This window comes from Mirounga angustirostris, unplaced genomic scaffold (genome assembly GCF_029215605.1).
Source record: "Mirounga angustirostris isolate CCGP_5_RB_7025 unplaced genomic scaffold, mMirAng1.0.hap1 SCAF_158, whole genome shotgun sequence".
Taxonomy (NCBI): domain Eukaryota; kingdom Metazoa; phylum Chordata; class Mammalia; order Carnivora; family Phocidae; genus Mirounga; species Mirounga angustirostris.
The window spans coordinates 87,501-104,169 of record NW_026991866.1 but is presented as its reverse complement, the minus strand read 5'-3'; the positions used below and the strand labels follow the sequence as shown (position 1 = coordinate 104,169).

General features: G+C 52.5%; 1 protein-coding gene and 1 long non-coding RNA gene across 15 annotated transcripts in view; one reads left to right on the top strand and one right to left on the bottom strand.

Annotated features, from left to right (window-relative positions):
* The first annotated feature begins 1,214 nt into the window (after positions 1-1,214).
* Positions 1,215-16,669, top strand: part of LOC135363387 (uncharacterized) — a 101,496-nt gene continuing 86,041 nt past the window's right edge. For 6 of the 14 annotated variants that reach the window (XR_010409073.1, XR_010409067.1, XR_010409066.1 and 3 more), the window contains exons 1-3: positions 1,216-1,743; positions 4,863-5,122; positions 7,870-7,987. This is a non-coding gene — a long non-coding RNA (uncharacterized LOC135363387). Of the gene's footprint in view, positions 1,744-4,862; positions 5,123-7,869; positions 7,988-16,669 lie in introns of all 14 variants that reach the window. The other 8 variants (XR_010409069.1, XR_010409070.1, XR_010409068.1 and 5 more) reach the window with 4 other exon arrangements.
* The window catches only part of LOC135363389 (serine/arginine repetitive matrix protein 1-like), a 9,206-nt gene continuing 4,587 nt past the window's right edge, over positions 12,051-16,669 (bottom strand). Inside the window, exons 3-4 of the mRNA XM_064583944.1 lie at positions 13,141-16,669; positions 12,051-12,832 (exon numbers count right to left, since the gene is read on the bottom strand). The exon at positions 13,141-16,669 is cut by the window's right edge and continues 485 nt beyond it. Coding sequence (XP_064440014.1) covers positions 16,081-16,669 — 589 coding nt within the window. The 3' untranslated portion in view covers positions 12,051-12,832; positions 13,141-16,080. The remainder of the gene's footprint in view (positions 12,833-13,140) is intronic.

The following is a 16,669-nucleotide window of genomic DNA, read 5'->3' as shown; positions in this document are numbered from 1 at the left end:
TTTCTTTTCTTTGTCATAAAAGCACTTGGATTCGGTTCTCCCTGCGTTACAAGCCGTTGGGTGGGCAGTGGAATGTGCCACGCTCCCGTCACAACAGTGAGCCTGTATTTGTGGTTATCAAAATATACCTCTCCATCACCTTTATAAAAACCAACCAACCAACCAACCACGTTTGGGTGCCTGGGTGGCTCAGTCGTTCAGCGTCTGCCTTCGGCTCAGGTCATGATCCCAGGGTCCTGGGATCGAGCCCCGCATTGGGCTCCCTGTTCATTGGGGAACCTTCTTTTCCCTCTGTCCCTTCCCCTGCTTGTGTTCCCTCTCTCGCTGTGTCTCTCTCTGTCAAATAAATAAAATTTATGAAATATATTCATACATTTGCCAATCTAAAGAATTCTGGTGTAATAGAGAGTGCGCCATTGGTTACTACTAACGTTTCACCAGAGACTGAGATTTCTAAGAATTAAAATTCTGCCACATGGAATTGGGACTGCTACAAAATGATAACAAAAACAACTCCGTGTGTGGGAAGGTAGGAGACGTGTAAAAGAGGTACAAGAAATGAGAAAACATTTTTTTTGTTGAGGGAAAAGGAAGTAATGGTGTACTGAAACGGGACTGGGTACTTAAAGAAAGAAAACTTTAAGACCGAGTCTGAATGAAAAAGGAAATTGTGGAAGGGGTTTGTGAAGGAGAATTTTTGAAAAGGAATTTTATGCATGGTCAGGACTGACTGAGCTTGGGAGAAGGCAGTTTGAAAAGCACACTGGTGGAACTGGAGGGTATTATGTTGAGCGAAATAAGTCAAACAGAGAAAGACATGTATCCTATGATCTCACGGATAGGAGGAATTCTTAATCGCAGGAAACAAGCTGAGGGTTGCTGGAGTGGGGGGTGGGGTGGGAGGGATGGGGTGACTGGCTGATAGACACTGGGGAGGGTAGGTGCTCTGGCAAGCGCTGTGAATTGTGCAAGACTGTTGAATCTCAGATCTGTACCTCTGAAACAAATAACGCAATCTATGTGAAGAAGAAAAAAAAAATAGAAGAAGGTAGCGGGAGGGGACGAATGAAGCGGGGGAAATCGGAGGGGCGGACGAACCATGAGAGACGATGGACTCTGAACAACAAACTGAGGGTTCTAGAGGGGAGGGGGGTGGGAGGATGGGTTAGCCTGGTGGTGGGTATTGAGGAGGGCCCATTCTGCATGGAGCACTGGGTGTTGTGCACAAACAATGAATCATGGAACACCACATCTAAAACTAATGATGTAATGTAGGGGATTAACATAAGAATAAAAAAAAGAAGAAGAAAAGCACACTGGTATAAGATTGAGATTTGGGTTTTCTATGTTAAAATGACAAGGTTTTCTTGGATTGTTAGTGTACTCTTTTTTTCTTTCTTAAGATTGTATTTATTTATTTGACAGAGAGAGACACAGCGAGAGAGGGAACACAAGCAGGGGGAGCGGGAGAGGGAGAAGCAGGCTCCCGGCCAAGCAGAGAGCCCGATGTGGGGCTCGATCCCAAGACCCTGGGATCATGACCTGAGCCGAAGGCCGACAGACGCTTGACGACTGAGCCACCCAGGCGCTCCTCCGAGATTTTATTTTTTAAATAATCTCTACACTGAACGTGGGGCTCGAACTCACAACCCTGAGATCAAGAGTCGTGCTCTCTACCGACTGAGCCAGCCAGGTGCCCCTGGACTGTCATCTCGAAGAGACACATGCGTAGACTCAGATATGGTGAGACTGCTTTAAGAAAGTCAGATTGACTTTATGGAGCCAGTAAAGCCCCTTAGAAATGTTGGCCTGATAACCTTGCTTAGAGAGGTCCCCTCAACCTTACCAGGTGAGTGAAGAGTACCACCTCCTGGCAGATGCAGGAACTTCAGGAAATTTGGAGGCCCTCAAAGAAGAGAGGAATTCACCCAAATCTACAAGTCTTTTTTTTTTTTGTAATTTTTTTTATTCTTATGTTAATCCCCGTACATCACATCATTAGTTTTAGATGTAGTGTTCCATGATTCATTGTTTGTGCACAACACCCAGTGCTCCATGCAGAATGCGCCCTCCTCAATACCCACCACCAGGCTAACCCATCCTCCCACCCCCCTCCCCTCTAGAACCCTCAGTTTGTTTTTCAGAGTCCATCGTCTCTCCTGGTTCGTCTACCCCTCCGCAAATCTACAAGTCTTGCAGGCGAATCTGATGGCCAATATTTGGCTTGGTTCTCGGCTTTAAAAAGGCAGTTAAAGGATCAATCTAAAATTCCTTGTAAAAAGCTCCATCAAAGCAGATTTAAAAGAAGGAAAGGAAAAAGAAAAGAGAAGAAAGACCCCATATATGGTCAATTGCTATTCTTGCTGTCCCTACGTAGATGATTGGGCCAAGTTTGTTAAAACTGGACTTGTTTTACAAACAAATTAATCTTCTTTTGGCTATCTTTGACAGGAATGAAGGTGACTTTAGAGAGAAAGATTACATTTCAATAACACACTTTTGTGAGTGTTAGATTAATTATCTTTGAACGTTTATTGTTTGCCTATAAAACTGGACTGGATCCTGGATCCTTCTGGTTTCCTTGAGTATCTGACTGTGACTCTTCAAACTAAGGTTTCCAACATTCTCCCATTCTCTCTCTTTTTTTTAATTAATTTATTTTTTTATTCTTAGGTTAATCCCCATACATTACATCATTAGTTTTAGATGAAGTATTCCATGATTCATTGTTTGTGCATAACACCCAGTGCTCCATGCAGAATGGGCCCTCCTCAATACCCACCACCAGGCTAACCCATCCTCCCACCCCCCTCCCCTCTAGAACCCTCAGTTTGTTGTTCAGAGTCCATCGTCTCTCATGGTTCGTCCGCCCCTCCGATTTCCCCCCGCTTCATTCGTCCCCTCCCGCTACCTCCTCCTCCTCCTCCTCCTTCTTCCTCCTCCTCCTCCTCTTCTTCTTCTTCTTCTTCTTTTCTCCTTCTTCTTCTTCTTCTCCTTCTTCTTCTTCTTCTTCTTCTTCTTCTTCTTCTTCTTCTTCTTCTTCTTCTTCTTCTTCTTCTCCTTCTCTCCTTCTCCTTCTTCTTCTTCTTCTTCTTCTTCTTCTTCTTCTTCTTCTTCTTCTTCTTCTTCTTCTTCTCTCTTCTTCTTCTTCTTCTTCTTCTTCTTCTTCTTCTTCTTCTTCTTCTTCTCTCCTTCTTCTTCTTCTTCTCTCCTTCTTCTTCTTCTTCTTCTTCTTCTTTTCTTCTTCTTCTTCTTCTCTCCTTCTTCTTCTTCTTCTTCTTCTTCTTCTTTTCTTCTTCTTCTTTTCTTCTCCTTCTTCTTTTCTTCTTCTTTTCGTCTTCTTCTTTTCTTCTCCTTCTTCTTTTCTCCTCCTCCTTTTCTCCTCCTCCTCCTCCTCCTCCTCCTCCTTCTTCTTCTTCTTCTTTTTTTCCCCTTAACATATATTGCATTATTTGTTTCAGAACATTCTCCCATTCTCTTATCTTACAATCATTAAGAACTAAAACTGTCCTTTTTCCTGAAGTCTGGCAAATGAAAGCTGGACAACTTGAAATAAATTTCAGGGAAATGACCACAATAACTCATATATAGACAATCTTTGTGCCTGTTGCTCTATGAGTCACTCAAAATGAGACATTTGAACTATACGCCAGAAAAATTAGTCAGATTGCCCCTGCCCACTCCCACTCTATTGGAGGATGCTTCAAGCCTGACATCTAGAGACCTTCTCACTGGCAGCCCTCTGGACTTAGACACCAGGTGTATCCCTTGTTCCAACCATTAACCATGTTTTCCTTTTGTTTCCATAGAAATGCCTCTTATTAACTACAAGATCACTTGCTGAATGAGGCAGAGTCTATGATCCTTAATTCCACCTTGCTGCACCTGTATTAACTCCTCTTTGGAAAATAAGAACCCATATAAATAGGGGCACCTGGCTGGCTCAGCTGGTAGAACATACGACTCTAGATCTCGGGGTTGTGAGTTCGAGCCCCACATTGAGTGTAGAGATTACTTAATAGAAATCTTTAAAGAAAAAAAAAAATAAAAAAGAACCCATGTAAATAAAATCAAACACTAAGCTACTTGGCTACCAGAAGCCCTTCACCACCACAACCTACCGCCCCCCCCCCAGGGGAGGGGCTCAGACTAATTTACTGATCTGTATTCTTGGATACCCACCGATATCAGATCAATTTGAGAGAGAATGAGAGAATTGGGTTTGACTCTACTGTTACTATTCCTTAGACTACACTTGGGGATAAAATCAATGGTGTCATGTAGTCCCAAACCATGTAGAAAAATAACCAAGTTCTCAGATAAGGAACTATCTCTGAGACCCCCTCCATTAGCACAAGGGACCAAAAATTGCGACCTGCAGTGTCTCAGATCCTTCCATTCCAAAGCCTCTACTGCACCCTAATTCAGCTTGAAGCAGTTAAATAAAGAAGGCAGACCTCTGCCCATGTGTCATAGAAATGGAATGCAGGATGGACAAGGGGAAATTTTAACAGGGAAAAATGTAGCATGTCTGACTCCCTGTTATTTTTATTCCCTTTTAACCTGTAGGTTAAAAACTTCTGTTTAGCCCTGAACATAGCCATGTTACAGCTAAGATTTACAGAAACTGTCGTTTACCCAAAACCTACCTCCCCTGAGGAGATGAAAGAATAGCCACAGCCATCATCATCCCAATTCCCTAAGACTGAGGAATGATCCTCACTTGGTGGGGGTGGGGGTGGGGGTGGGGGTGGGGATTGAAACCGTGCCCCATAAGGTTAATGAGGTTGATGCTAGCAGAAAGCTTAAAGCTGGTTTTTCAGGGAACTGTTTCCCCCTAGTCAGCTATTGTGTCTTTTCAGGCCCTGCTACCAAATACTGGCTGTCTCTGCAGAAGTCTGGACTCAAGGTCAACTGATAATGGCTGCAGCCTATGAAGAAGCGAGGTCCTGATTCCTTACCTGAGAAAAGGAGCCTAAGACCCCATCCAGGTTGTACCAGCTCTCAGAGCATGCCCACAGCCTCTTCTCCTTGTCCTCAGATAACCTCCTGACATCAGGGACTCAGTTTTGCCTCATTCAGATGTCAGGTCTCCACCCCGAAGTAAACATGGGAATCTATGGTACATATGTTTCCTGAATATACGTGCTCCAACTTTCGCCATGAATAATCATAAATGTCCCTGCCCTTTTCCTTTTTGAAGTTTGATTGTTTGTTTTTATTTATTTATTTCAGAGAGAGAGACACACAGAGAGAGACAGAGACAGAGAGAGAAACACACAGAGAGAGAGAGAGACAGAGAGACAGAGAGACAGAGAGACAGAGAGACAGAGAGCTTGCACGCATGGGTGGGTGGAGGGGCAGAGGGAGAGGGAGAAGACTCCCCATTGAGCAGGGAGCCCCAGAGGGGTGGGGCTCGATCCCAGCACCCTGAGATTATGACCTGAGCTGAAGGCAGATGCTCAACCGGCAGCCACCCAGGCGCCCCTCCATTCCATTTTTTTTTTTTAAAGAGATAAACATTACATACTTTATTTTTAAAAATTCATTCATTCATTCATTCATTCATTCATTCATTCATTCATTCATTTTTCATCATCTGTAGTCCCAGTGTAGGGCTTGAACTCAGGACCCTGACTGAGATCAAGAGTCATGTGCTGTTCTGACTGAGCCACCCAGGTGCTCCTTCTGTTCCATATTTTAAACAACCCTGGGATCATGGCTCAGAGTCACAGTTGGCCCAATGAGACTCACACTCACCCCTCTGTGCAGAGGTGCCATCTGTGGGGCTGGTTCCTGTTTGTCCATCTTCCTTCCTCCTCTTACTGGACAGGAAGGTGGTGTGCGAAAACAGCCAGTGACTACGTGGAATGAGACCGAGGATTTCCCTTGGGAAGCAGGTGGGAGAGGGAGGACAGGTCGATGGATAATCAATAAACTGTTTTTTTTTTTTTTTTTTAAGATTGTATTTATTTATTTATTTGACAGAGAGAGACACAGCGAGAGAGGGAACACAAGCAGGGGGAGTGGGAGAGGGAGAAGCGGGCTTCCCGCGGAGCAGGGAGCCCGATGCGGAGCTCGATCCCAGGACCCTGGGATCATGACCTGAGCCGAAGGCACATGCTTAATGACTGAGCCACCCAGGTGCCCCAACAATCAATAAACTGTTAATGTTGATTTAGAGGAGTGTGCTTGCTGGGCCCATAACTCGGTGGATGAGTTAGAACGGTCCCTGTCAGGCCTCCCTTAGCCCTTAGCCCTTAGCCCTTATCACTCCATGCTTGTGTTTGGCCTCTGACCGCTAAGATACCACCATCATGTGTTCAAGGTCCTCCTCAGACTCAGCCAGCCACACCATGCCACACCCTCCTACCTGCACACCCATCCCTGGAAGGCAGTATAGTAAGACATCATCCCCCACATTCATGATTCCCAAAGGGTTTACTGGAGTTTCGTGGGTTAGGAAAAGGAGGGGACTCTTTTTGCCCCCAGATGAGGTGAGCTCTTCAGACACCCTCTTTCCCCTTCCCCTCCTCCCTCCCTCCCTTCCCTCCCTCCCTCCCTCCCTCCCTCCCTCCCTCCCTCCCTCCCTTCCGTCCCTCCCTCCCTCCCTCCCTCATCTCTCTCCGAAGTTTGCAAGCTGCAGCCTAAGGGTTAGGGGGAGTTGAGGAAAGCCATTGAATGGAGGGAAGCTCCAGGCTCTGACTTTAACAGAAAGCTTTCTGCATTTGAATGAAGCGATTGAATGAGGCCCATTAGAATGGATCACCCTGAACGTCCCATCAGCCGCCCCAGCCCCAGCCCCAGCCCCCCCATCCCCCCCCAACTGAAGTCCTCTGGTCGAATTGGAACAGTAGGCTGGGGGGGGGGGGGGGGGCTGTCCATCCTAAGTTGGTAACTAGGCCCCTGGTCCATAGGGAAAAAATCACGCACGGGTACAGATGAGTTGGTAGCTCAGGCAAAGTGGTCGAAGTGTTGGCAAGGTTTCCGTGGATGAGGGGAGATTTGTTCTGGGACCACCCTCCCATATACATCTCTGGCTGAGAAGAGGACAGGGGAGCCCTGTGGGGGTGGGGGTGGGGGTGGGGGTGGGGGGGCGGGACCCAGATCTGGAGCTCGGAGTGGACTATAGCCGCTGCCTGCCCGGGTGTGTGTGCCTGGGGGGCGGGGGGGGGGGCGCTGAGGGATAAGGGCTGAGGGTGGTGGGGTCTGCTCACGCTGACTCCTGCAACTCAATTCATCCTGGGAACCTTCTGTTGTTTCTGCTGAGGTGCCAGGTGCTGTGATGACCAAAGCTAAACTCCTCTCTTTGCCTAGTTCTTAAAAGGCCTGATCCTCCTGTTATCTTGTTAAATGGACCGACCCCTGCACCCTCCCATCCTGCCAGACCCCTTGTGCAAATACTTCCACTTGAAGAGTTCTTTCTCTGAATCTAGAAAATAAACAGACAACACCCACCAGCCACACCGACCCCATTGCCACAAATACCTAGCAAAGACAAATCTAGCTGGTCTCCTTCTGCCTCAAGGCACTTTAGAGAGTCACTCTCTCAGACACACCTTAGGCTCAATTACAGGCTGCTGTCTCCCTTTCTCTGGCACAATTCCATCCCTGGAGGAGCCCCATATCGCATCTGCAGCCGTGAGCTGGAGACAGTATGCTCAAGTGACCGGGTGGTAGCACCGTAACTTTGAAATGACCTATACCCCAAGTCATCCATGAACATGGTCCCTGGAAATCTTTGACATTCACGTGCCTCTGATGAAATCCTTGCTTTGGAAACTCCAGCACCCATAGCCAATCTTGTCCATGTTCTGCTAACCTTTGCTCGCCCTCTGTTCGCCTGATATCTTGCCTGATTGTTTACAGAGAAATTAGATCCCATCCAGCAAGAGCTGAATCCGAGTCCTCTGCTCACCCCACGACGGAAAAGAATATGCACAGGCCTGCATCCCTCTTCTCCTTCTCCACCATGTCGGAAGAAAAGGTGGCCCTCCCTCCTCCCATCAGAACCCAAACCCGAGATAAGACTTAGATATAAAGGAAACCAGCATACTGTTTTGAACTCTATATACACTTGTAAAAAACGAGCAGCGGCAAGGAAACACACAAACCACCACCCCCCCCCACACACACACAGGTGCAAGGAGGGTGCGCTGACTCGCTGAATCTCCCCCTTTTCTCCCGAGAGGCATCCCCCCCATCCCCCGCCCCCCCCCGAAGATGTCCTCCCTATGCCGGAAGGGGAGTGAGTGACGTTCTTTTCTTCCTTTTTTTTTTTTTTTAAATTATTCTTTTTAAAAGACTTTTATTTATTTGAGAGGAGGGGTGGGGGGGAGGGAGGGGGGAGGGAGGGAGAGAGAGAGAGAGAGAGAGAGATTGAGAGAGAGAGAAGCAGAGTCTCCGCCGAGCAGGGAGCCCGATGTGGGGCTGGATCCCCGGACCCTGAGCTCAGGGCCTGAGCCGAAGGCAGGCGGACGGTTCACGGATTGAGCCAGCCAGGCGCCCCAGCTTTCTTGTTTCTTTGTCTGCCTGCTTGCCTGCGTGTTGGGTCTGTGGATGTCTGATGCCTGCCCTCTGATTTCGTGGGGAGGTGGGCCGTCTTTCCTCCTTCCAATGGCCTTTGCGCATTTGTCAAACTTCTGTCGGGCTTGGGCCTATCTGTTTGGGTATCTGTGGCGTTCCATCCACCGACCTGTCTCTTTTGTCTGCCAACATCACAGGGTCTCTATCGCCTCTATACATAAGCATGAAACGGGCCCGGAGAGGACGACTTTGTTTCCTGAGTTTTGTTTTGTTTTCTTCGAAATCACCATAGCGATTCTAATTCCTTTTGCCTGTCTGCTTGTGTATGTAATCTGTACACCCATCCAGTGCGGTGCTGGAACTCACGACGCCCGCCGATCAAGAGTCGCGGTCGCGTGGGCCTCCTCCGACCGAGCCAGCCAGGTGCCCTGAAATACGTGTACTTGAAAAACCAATGTGAAGCCTGCACCCGTGAACTTTTTTTTTTAAAGATTTTATTTATTTATTTGAGACAGAGAGAATGAGAGAGACAGAGAGCACATGAGAGGGGGGAAGGGTCAGAGGGAGAAGCAGACTCCCTGCCGAGCAGGGAGCCCGATGCGGGACTCGATCCCGGGACTCCGGGATCATGACCTGAGCCGAAGGCAGTCGCTTAACCAACTGAGCCACCCAGGCGCCCTTTTTTTTCTTTTCTTTTCTTTTTTTTTTTTAATAGATGCACCCGTGAAGTGTTTACTGCGAAACCTTCTTTTGATCGTCGCACTCTTGAGTGGAGGCCGTACCAGTAAAGAACGTAGTTTAGCCAACTCAGGAAGAGATCAGCTTTAAAGGAAAACCTTCTTTTCGAGTTTGTGATGTCTGGTCCTTTCTCTCAACTCGATCGATGTCCAGCCTTCAGAGCCACATTATTTGCTTGGTCTCTCTCTCTCTCTCTCTCTCTCTCTCTCTCTCTCTCTCTCGTCTGTGTTTCCTCGTGTACTTTCCTGATGCTCAGGATTTATGGTTTAGAGAGAACAGTTTTCAGCCTGGTGTGTGTGTGTGGGGGGGGGGATGTTGTGAAGTGGGATCAGGGATTCACGCGGGTAAGGAGGAGGCAAGGAGAAAGGCTTGGTTGGGAAGGAAACCATTAAAGGTCCATGTTGAAATGGTGAAGTTTATTTTATTTATTTATTTATTTATTTATTTATTTATTTATTTATTTATTTATTTATTTATTTACTTTTTAAAGATTTTATTTATTTATTTGACAGAGAGAGACAGCGAGAGAGAGAACACAGGCAGGGGGAGTGGGAGAGGGAGAAGCAGGCCTCCCGCGGAGCAGGGAGCCCGATGTGGGGCTCGATCCCAGGGCCCTGGGCTCGTCACCTGAGCCGAAGGCGGACGCTTAACGACTGAGCCACCCCCCAGGTGCCCCGAAATGGTGAAGTTCAATGTAGTAAGAGTTACCTTTAATCAAAGGAATTCTTTTTTTTTTCTTTTATTTTATTCTTATGTTAATCCCCATACATTACATCATTAGTTTTAGATGAAGTGTTCCATGATTCATTGTTTGTGCACAACACCCACTGCTCCATGCAGAATGGGCCCTCCTCAATACCCACCACCAGGCTAACCCATCCTCCCACCCCCCTCCCCTCTAGAACCCTCAGTTTGTTGTTCAGAGTCCATCGTCTCTCATGGTTCGTCTACCCCTCTGATTTCCCCCCGCTTCATTCTTCCCCTCCTGCTACCTCCTCCTCCTCCTCCTCCTCCTCCTCCTCCTCCTTCTTCTTCTTCTTCTTTTTTTTTTCTTAACATAGATTGCATTATTATTTGTTTCAGAGGTACAGATCTGAGATTCAACAGTCTTGCACAATTCACAGCGCTTACCAGAGCACACACCCTCCCCAGTGTCCATCACCCAGTCACCCCATCCCTCCCACCCCACCCCCCACTCCAACAACACTCAGTTTGTTTCCTGCGATTAAGATAATCAAAGGAATTCTTGCTGGAGGTTGCTTCTCCCCTCTCCTCCCTGGATAGGGGAGTGAAGTTTTTTCGAGGTCCCTAGTGGACACAGAAAGCGTTCAAGTGCCCCTAGCACCTATGGATGGGGCTCTGTTGCCCTCTAGTGTCCTATCCTCTGCTACTGCTGCTCGTGGTTTCCTCTGACGTCGTATTCGTCACAGGTGTGTATCTTTGATGGTTAATGCTGCTCGGTGTCGGTTGTTTGCGTGTTTGTTTTTGAAAGCTTTTTGAGTGATCATCCAGCATGGTGCTGGAACTCACGACCCCTGCAGATCAAGAGTCGCAGTCGCGTGGGCCTCCTCCGACCGGAGCCAGTCAGGTGCCCTGAAATGCGCTTAGTTGAAACAGGAAGAAAGAAAAAACAAAAAACAAAACCCAAACCATTTTTTTTTTCCCCCTTTACGAGCCAGAGGAAGTTCTACGCCTTGTTTTTGTTTTACCCTTAATAGCATGGAACAGTTCTCCTCCTCCTCCTCCTCCTCCTCCTCCTCCTCCTTCTTCTTCTTCTCCATCATCATCATCATCATCATCAATATTTAACTCTTCTAGAGCACCTCCCCCGCCCACCCCGTACTAGTGTTGGACGGCACGGATGTCCCGGAACTGGATTTCTTTAAAGATATATATTTTTACGATTTTATTGATTTATTTGACAGAGGGAGACACAGCGAGAGAGGGAACACAAGCAGGGGGAGTGGGAGAGGGAGAAGCAGGCTTCCTGCCGAGCAGGGAGCCCGATGCGGGACTCGATCCCGGGACTCCGGGATCATGACCTGAGCCGAAGGCAGTCGCTTAACCAACTGAGCCACCCAGGCGCCCTCTTTTTTTTTTTTTCTTAACATAGATTGCATTATTTGTTTCAGAGGTACAGATCTGAGATTCAACAGTCTTGCACAATTCACAGCGCTTGCCAGAGCACCTACCCTCCCCAGTGTCTATCACCCAGTCACCCCATCCCTCCCACCCCACCCCCCACTCCAGCAACCCTCAGCTTGTTTCCTGCGATTAAGAATTCCTCCTATCCGTGAGATCATAGGATACATGTCTTTCTCTGTTTGACTTATTTCACTCAACATAATACCCTCCAGTTCCATCCACGTCGTTGCCAATGGCAAGATCTCATTCCTTTTGATGGTTGCATGATATTCCATTGTATGTATATATATACCACATCTTCTTTATCCATTCATCTGTCGATGGACATCTTGGCTCTTTCCACAGTTTGGCTATCGTGGATATTGCTGCTATAAACATCGGGGTGCACGTACCCCTTCGGATCCCTATTTTTGTATCTTTGGGGTAAATACCCAGTAGTGCAATTGCTGGATCATACGGCAGCTCTAGTTTCAACTTTTTGAGGAATCTCCATACAGTTTTCCAGAGTGGCTGCACCAGCTTGCATTCCCACCAACAGTGTAGGAGGGTTCCCCTTTCTCCGCATCCCCGCCAACATCTGTCATTTCCTGACTTGTTACTTTTAGCCATTCTGACTGGTGTGAGGTGGTATCTCATTGAGGTTTTTTTTTTTTTTTTTAAGATTTTATTTATTTATTTGAGAGAGAGAGAGAGACAGAAAGAGAGCATGAGAGGGGGGAGGGTCAGGAGGATCAGAGGGAGAAGCAGACTCCCCGCTGAGCAGGGAGCCCGATGCGGGACTCGATCCTGGGACTCCAGGATCATGACCCGAGCCGAAGGCGGTCGCTTAACCAACTGAGCCACCCAGGCGCCCTCATTGAGGTTTTGATTTGGATTTCCCTGATGCTGAGCGATATTGAGCACTTTTTCATGTGTCTGTTGGCCATTTGGATGTCTTCTTTGGAAAAATGTCTGTTCATGTCTTCTGCCCATTTCTTGATTGGATTCTTTGTTCTTTGGGTGTTGAGTTGGATGAGTTCTTTATAGATTTTGGATACGAGCCCTTTATCTGATATGTCATTTGCAAATATCTTCTCCCATTCTGTCGGTTGTCTTTTGGTTTTGTGGACTGTTTCCTTTGCTTTGCAAAAGCTTTTTATCTTGATGAAGTCCCAATAGTTCATTTTTGCCTTTGCTTCCCTTGCCTTTGGCGATGTTTCTAGGAAGAAGTTGCTTTGGCTGAGGTCAAAGAGGTTGCTGCCTGTGTTCTCCTTTAGGATTTGGATGGACTCCTGTCTCACATTGAGGTCTTTCAACCATTTGGAGTCTATTTTTGTGTGTGGTGTAAGGAAATGGTCCAGTTTCATTCTTCTGCATGTGGCTATCCAATTTTCCCAACACCATTTGTTGAAGAGACTGTCTTTGTTCCATTGGACATTCTTTCCTGCTTTGTCAAAGATGAGTTGACCATAGAGTTGAGGGTCCATTTCTGGGCTCTCTATTCTGCGGAACTGGATTTCTTGAGTGAAGGACTATTTTAACTCCCTTCCTCCCCATTCCGCGCCTGCCCCCGCCCCGCCCCCCGCCCCCGCACGCACCGCCCCGCCCCGCCCCCCGCCCCCGCACGCACCGCCCCGCCCCGCCCCCGCCCCCGCACGCACCGCGCGCCCCGCCCCCCGCCCCCGCACGCCCCGCCCCGCTTGTTGGCCTTGGACGTTATCGCGTACGTGCAGAGACGGATTTGATGTGCACCTTTCTGGGGGTGTGTGTCAATCCCCCCCCCCCCTTCCTGTCCTGAGCTTTCTTCGTATGCTTCAGAGAGACCTCCTCCTCCCCTTAAAATGATAGAAGAGAGAAGGTTCATCCGTGGTGGTTGTCGGAGTACTCGCTTGGTCTCGGTTTTACGGTCCTTGCCCGCCGAAATGTGTCTTAAGTCCTCCCGGAAGCCCGGGCGCCGCAGGTGTGCCGCTGTGGGAGGCCCGTGCCCCACGAGATCGGGCGGCCGGGCGGCCGGGCTGTGCGCCTTCGCGGGCCCGCGATCCGGATCTGCCTCGTTGTTGTTCGCGCCGGTTGTCGGGTGCCACCTGGCGGCCGCTTTTAGATAGCGTGTCCCCGCCGGAGTGTCAGCGATGTCGGCAAGGGATTGTATTTGGCCGCGGTTCCCGAGGCGGAGTACCGGGAGGCCGGCGACGCTAGCGAGATCGGCCCGCTGTCTCCGGGCCACCGGCGCGACCTCCGCTCGCGGGAGATTGAGCCTCCAGGTTTGTGGGCTGGTGGTGGCGCCGCCGCCTCGCTCCCGGAGAGCCACGCTAGGGTGGCCGCCTGGACGGGTCGACCAGCACCCGCCGGTGCCCCCTCCTCCGCCCGCGGGAATGGGAGAGGCTGCGTCGGGCGCCCGGACGCCATCCGGCCCGTGGCTCCGGTCGGCCGTTGGGCCTTCCGTGTCACGCTCGGGCGGTTGGGGACCGGCCTGAGCCTTGCGGGGAAGCCCATGGATGGCGCGACGGGCCCCGCCGCGGGCACGCGTGGGGTCCCGGTCATCGGACCCGATATTTTTTTTTTTTTTTAAGGTTTTTATTTATTTATTTATTTATTTGAGAGAGAGAGAATGAGAGACAGAGAGCATGAGAGGGAGGAGGGTCAGAGGGAGAAGCAGACTCCCCGCCGAGCAGGGAGCCCGATGCGGGACTCGATCCCGGGACTCCAGGATCATGACCCGAGCCGAAGGCAGTCGCTTAACCAACTGAGCCACCCAGGCGCCCCGGACCCGATATTCTTAACAAGTTTTCCGAGGCCCGCTGCGGAGGTGGGGACCCGACCGGGTCGGGCCGGGCCGGGCCGGGCCGCGAGGGCCCCAGGGGCCCGGCTGCGGTTCCCGTTGAGGTCCGGCCTTCGGGGGGACGCCTCCGCGGCATCGCCCCCTTTCCTCAGTCCCGGCCGGGAGTCGGGGACCGGCATGGGGCGGTCCTGAGGCCCGGGGAGGAGGGCGTCCGCAGGGGCCTCCACAGAACTTGGTGAGAATTTCTAAAGTCCCGATTTGGGGACGAAAGGCGGACCCGGGGGCGGGCCTATCCGGGCCGCTCCACCTCCCGCCAAGTCCCTACTCGCTGCCGGCTGCCACCACGTTCCGGGGGTCGACCAGATGGCCCGGGGGGGGGGGGGGGGGCGCGGGGGGGGCTCCGGGGGGAGACGGGGGCGATGGATTAGTGCTTGGGGCCCGTGGCCGGGACACGGTCCCAGGAGATCCCGGTGACCTGTGGCTAGGCCACGCCAGGCGGCGCGGCTATTTTCTCGCCCGAAATGAGCCCTTTTTGCCGCCAGGTAGGTGCTGGCACGTTATGTTTGGGCGATCCTCTCCTTAAGGGAGGTGGGCTTCTGGGCGTGTGGCGGGGCTCCGGGCTTGACAGGGATGCCAAGCCCGGCTCTGCCGTCGCTGGCCTGAGCCGTCCGCGTGGGCCTGTGCGCCGGCTCCTGTGCCTCCAGGTGGCCCAGGCCGTTGGTGCCGCCTCCGGTCTCCAGCACCCGAGGGCGGTTGTGGGCAGGTGGCGCGTGGGTCCTTTACCCTGTGTCCTCCACTCTGTGGGCACCCGGCTGTGGTCGTGACAACCTCCCGTCCCGCAAGGCTCCGTGCCGCGTGTCAGGCGTTCCTCTCTCTCGGGTTGTCCGGCTGTTCCTGCCCTGGGGTTTTCGAGGGGGTGCCGGTGAGGCCGAAAAAAAACAAAACAAAACAGGCTCCCCCTCGGGTTGCTGTCCTCACCGGCTTCTCCCCTCCTCGGGCTCCTCTCGGCGCTTGTGTTTTGCCAGATCGATGTGGTGCTCTCGCGCTCTCCCGGGCCGGGCCTAAGCCGCGCCAGACGAGGGACGGACGTTCATGGCGAATGGGACCGCTCTTCTCGTTCTGCCCGCGGGCCCCTCGCTCCTTCGCCTCCGCCCGCCGTGGCGGTGAGGTGGGGGGTGCGGGGGGGGTGTGTGCAGGCTCCGGCCCGACCCCGCCTTCCCGTGTTCTGCCTGACGGCGCTCGCGGGCCCGGGGTCCCCCGACGCAGCGGACACTCTCGCTTGCCTTCCCTGGCTTCGTGTGGTGCGCGGTCCTCCCCGCCACGGGGAGGGCCGTCCCGGCGCCGCGCTGCTCACGCGCTTGGGCGTGCTGAGCGCGTTGTGCGCGTGGCCCTCCGTGGTGCCCCTGGAGCGCTCCAGGTCGTCTCAGGTGCCTGAGGCCGAGTCGGTAGCGTCGTTTCCCGTTCCCAGCGAGCCCCCTCCGTCGGGCCACCGCTGTCGGTGGCGTGTCCGAGGAGCGGGTGGTGGAGTCGGTAAGGGAGGCCCACCCCGCCCCCCCCCGTGGGACGCGGGTGCCTCGTCATCCCCCGCCGCAAGCTGTGCTGGTGGTGTTGTGGGGACTGGACTTGGTGGGGCGTGTGTGAGCCGGTTGCGGCGGGCCGAGCCCGCGCTCTGGCGCTTGGCCAGCCGAGGGGCTGCCGCCTTTTTTGCCTGGCATGCCGTGCTTTGTCTCTGCTCGTCGTTGCCTCGCCGGAGGCGCAAAACTCCCGGTTGGTCGGGGACGCGAGCATGGCGTGCGTGGCGTGGCGAAGGGCGGTCTCCTCCCGGGGTCCCGGCCGCGAGCGCTCAGGATTGCCTTGTGGTGCCTGTTCCTTACCGCGCGAATCCACCGCCCGCCCCCCGGAGCCCTTGGCTGTCAGGCCTTCGGAACGCCGTTCCGCGGGGCCCGGACGGGCGGGGGGGCACGATTTGGGTGGGGGCGATGCGCCCTCGGTGAGAAAGCCTTCTCTAGCGATCCGAGAGGGTGCCTTGGGGTACCGGAACCCCCCAGCCGCCGCCCCTCCTCTGCGCGTAGTGGCCACCGGTGCGGGGTGACTACCGTTGCGTGTTGGGCAGAACTTCCTCTCTGCGAGGGGTCTGACTCTGCCGGCCCCGCGGTGGGGGCCGAGCGCCGCTCTTTGCCTACCGCGGCCTGCGCCTCCCCCCTCCGAGTCGGGGGAGGGTCCCGCCGGGCCTGGCCGGCGTCCGGCGCGTGGGGGCTCCCGCGTGCGTGCGAGCGCGCGGGCGGCCGCCCTTCCTCGTGGCGTTGTCTCTCGAGGGGCTCGGGGGGCGCCCCCGCGCGTCCCGCTTCCCCGTGCCGCGCGAGCGGCTGTCTGCCCGCCCGCTCCCGTCCCGAGTCGCCGCTGGCGGTGGCGTGCCGGGCACGGGTCGGGCCGCTCTCGCCTGGGGGCGCTTCCCCCCAGGGTCGTGACTTCCGGGACGGACCGGACAGACGGAGGTTCAAG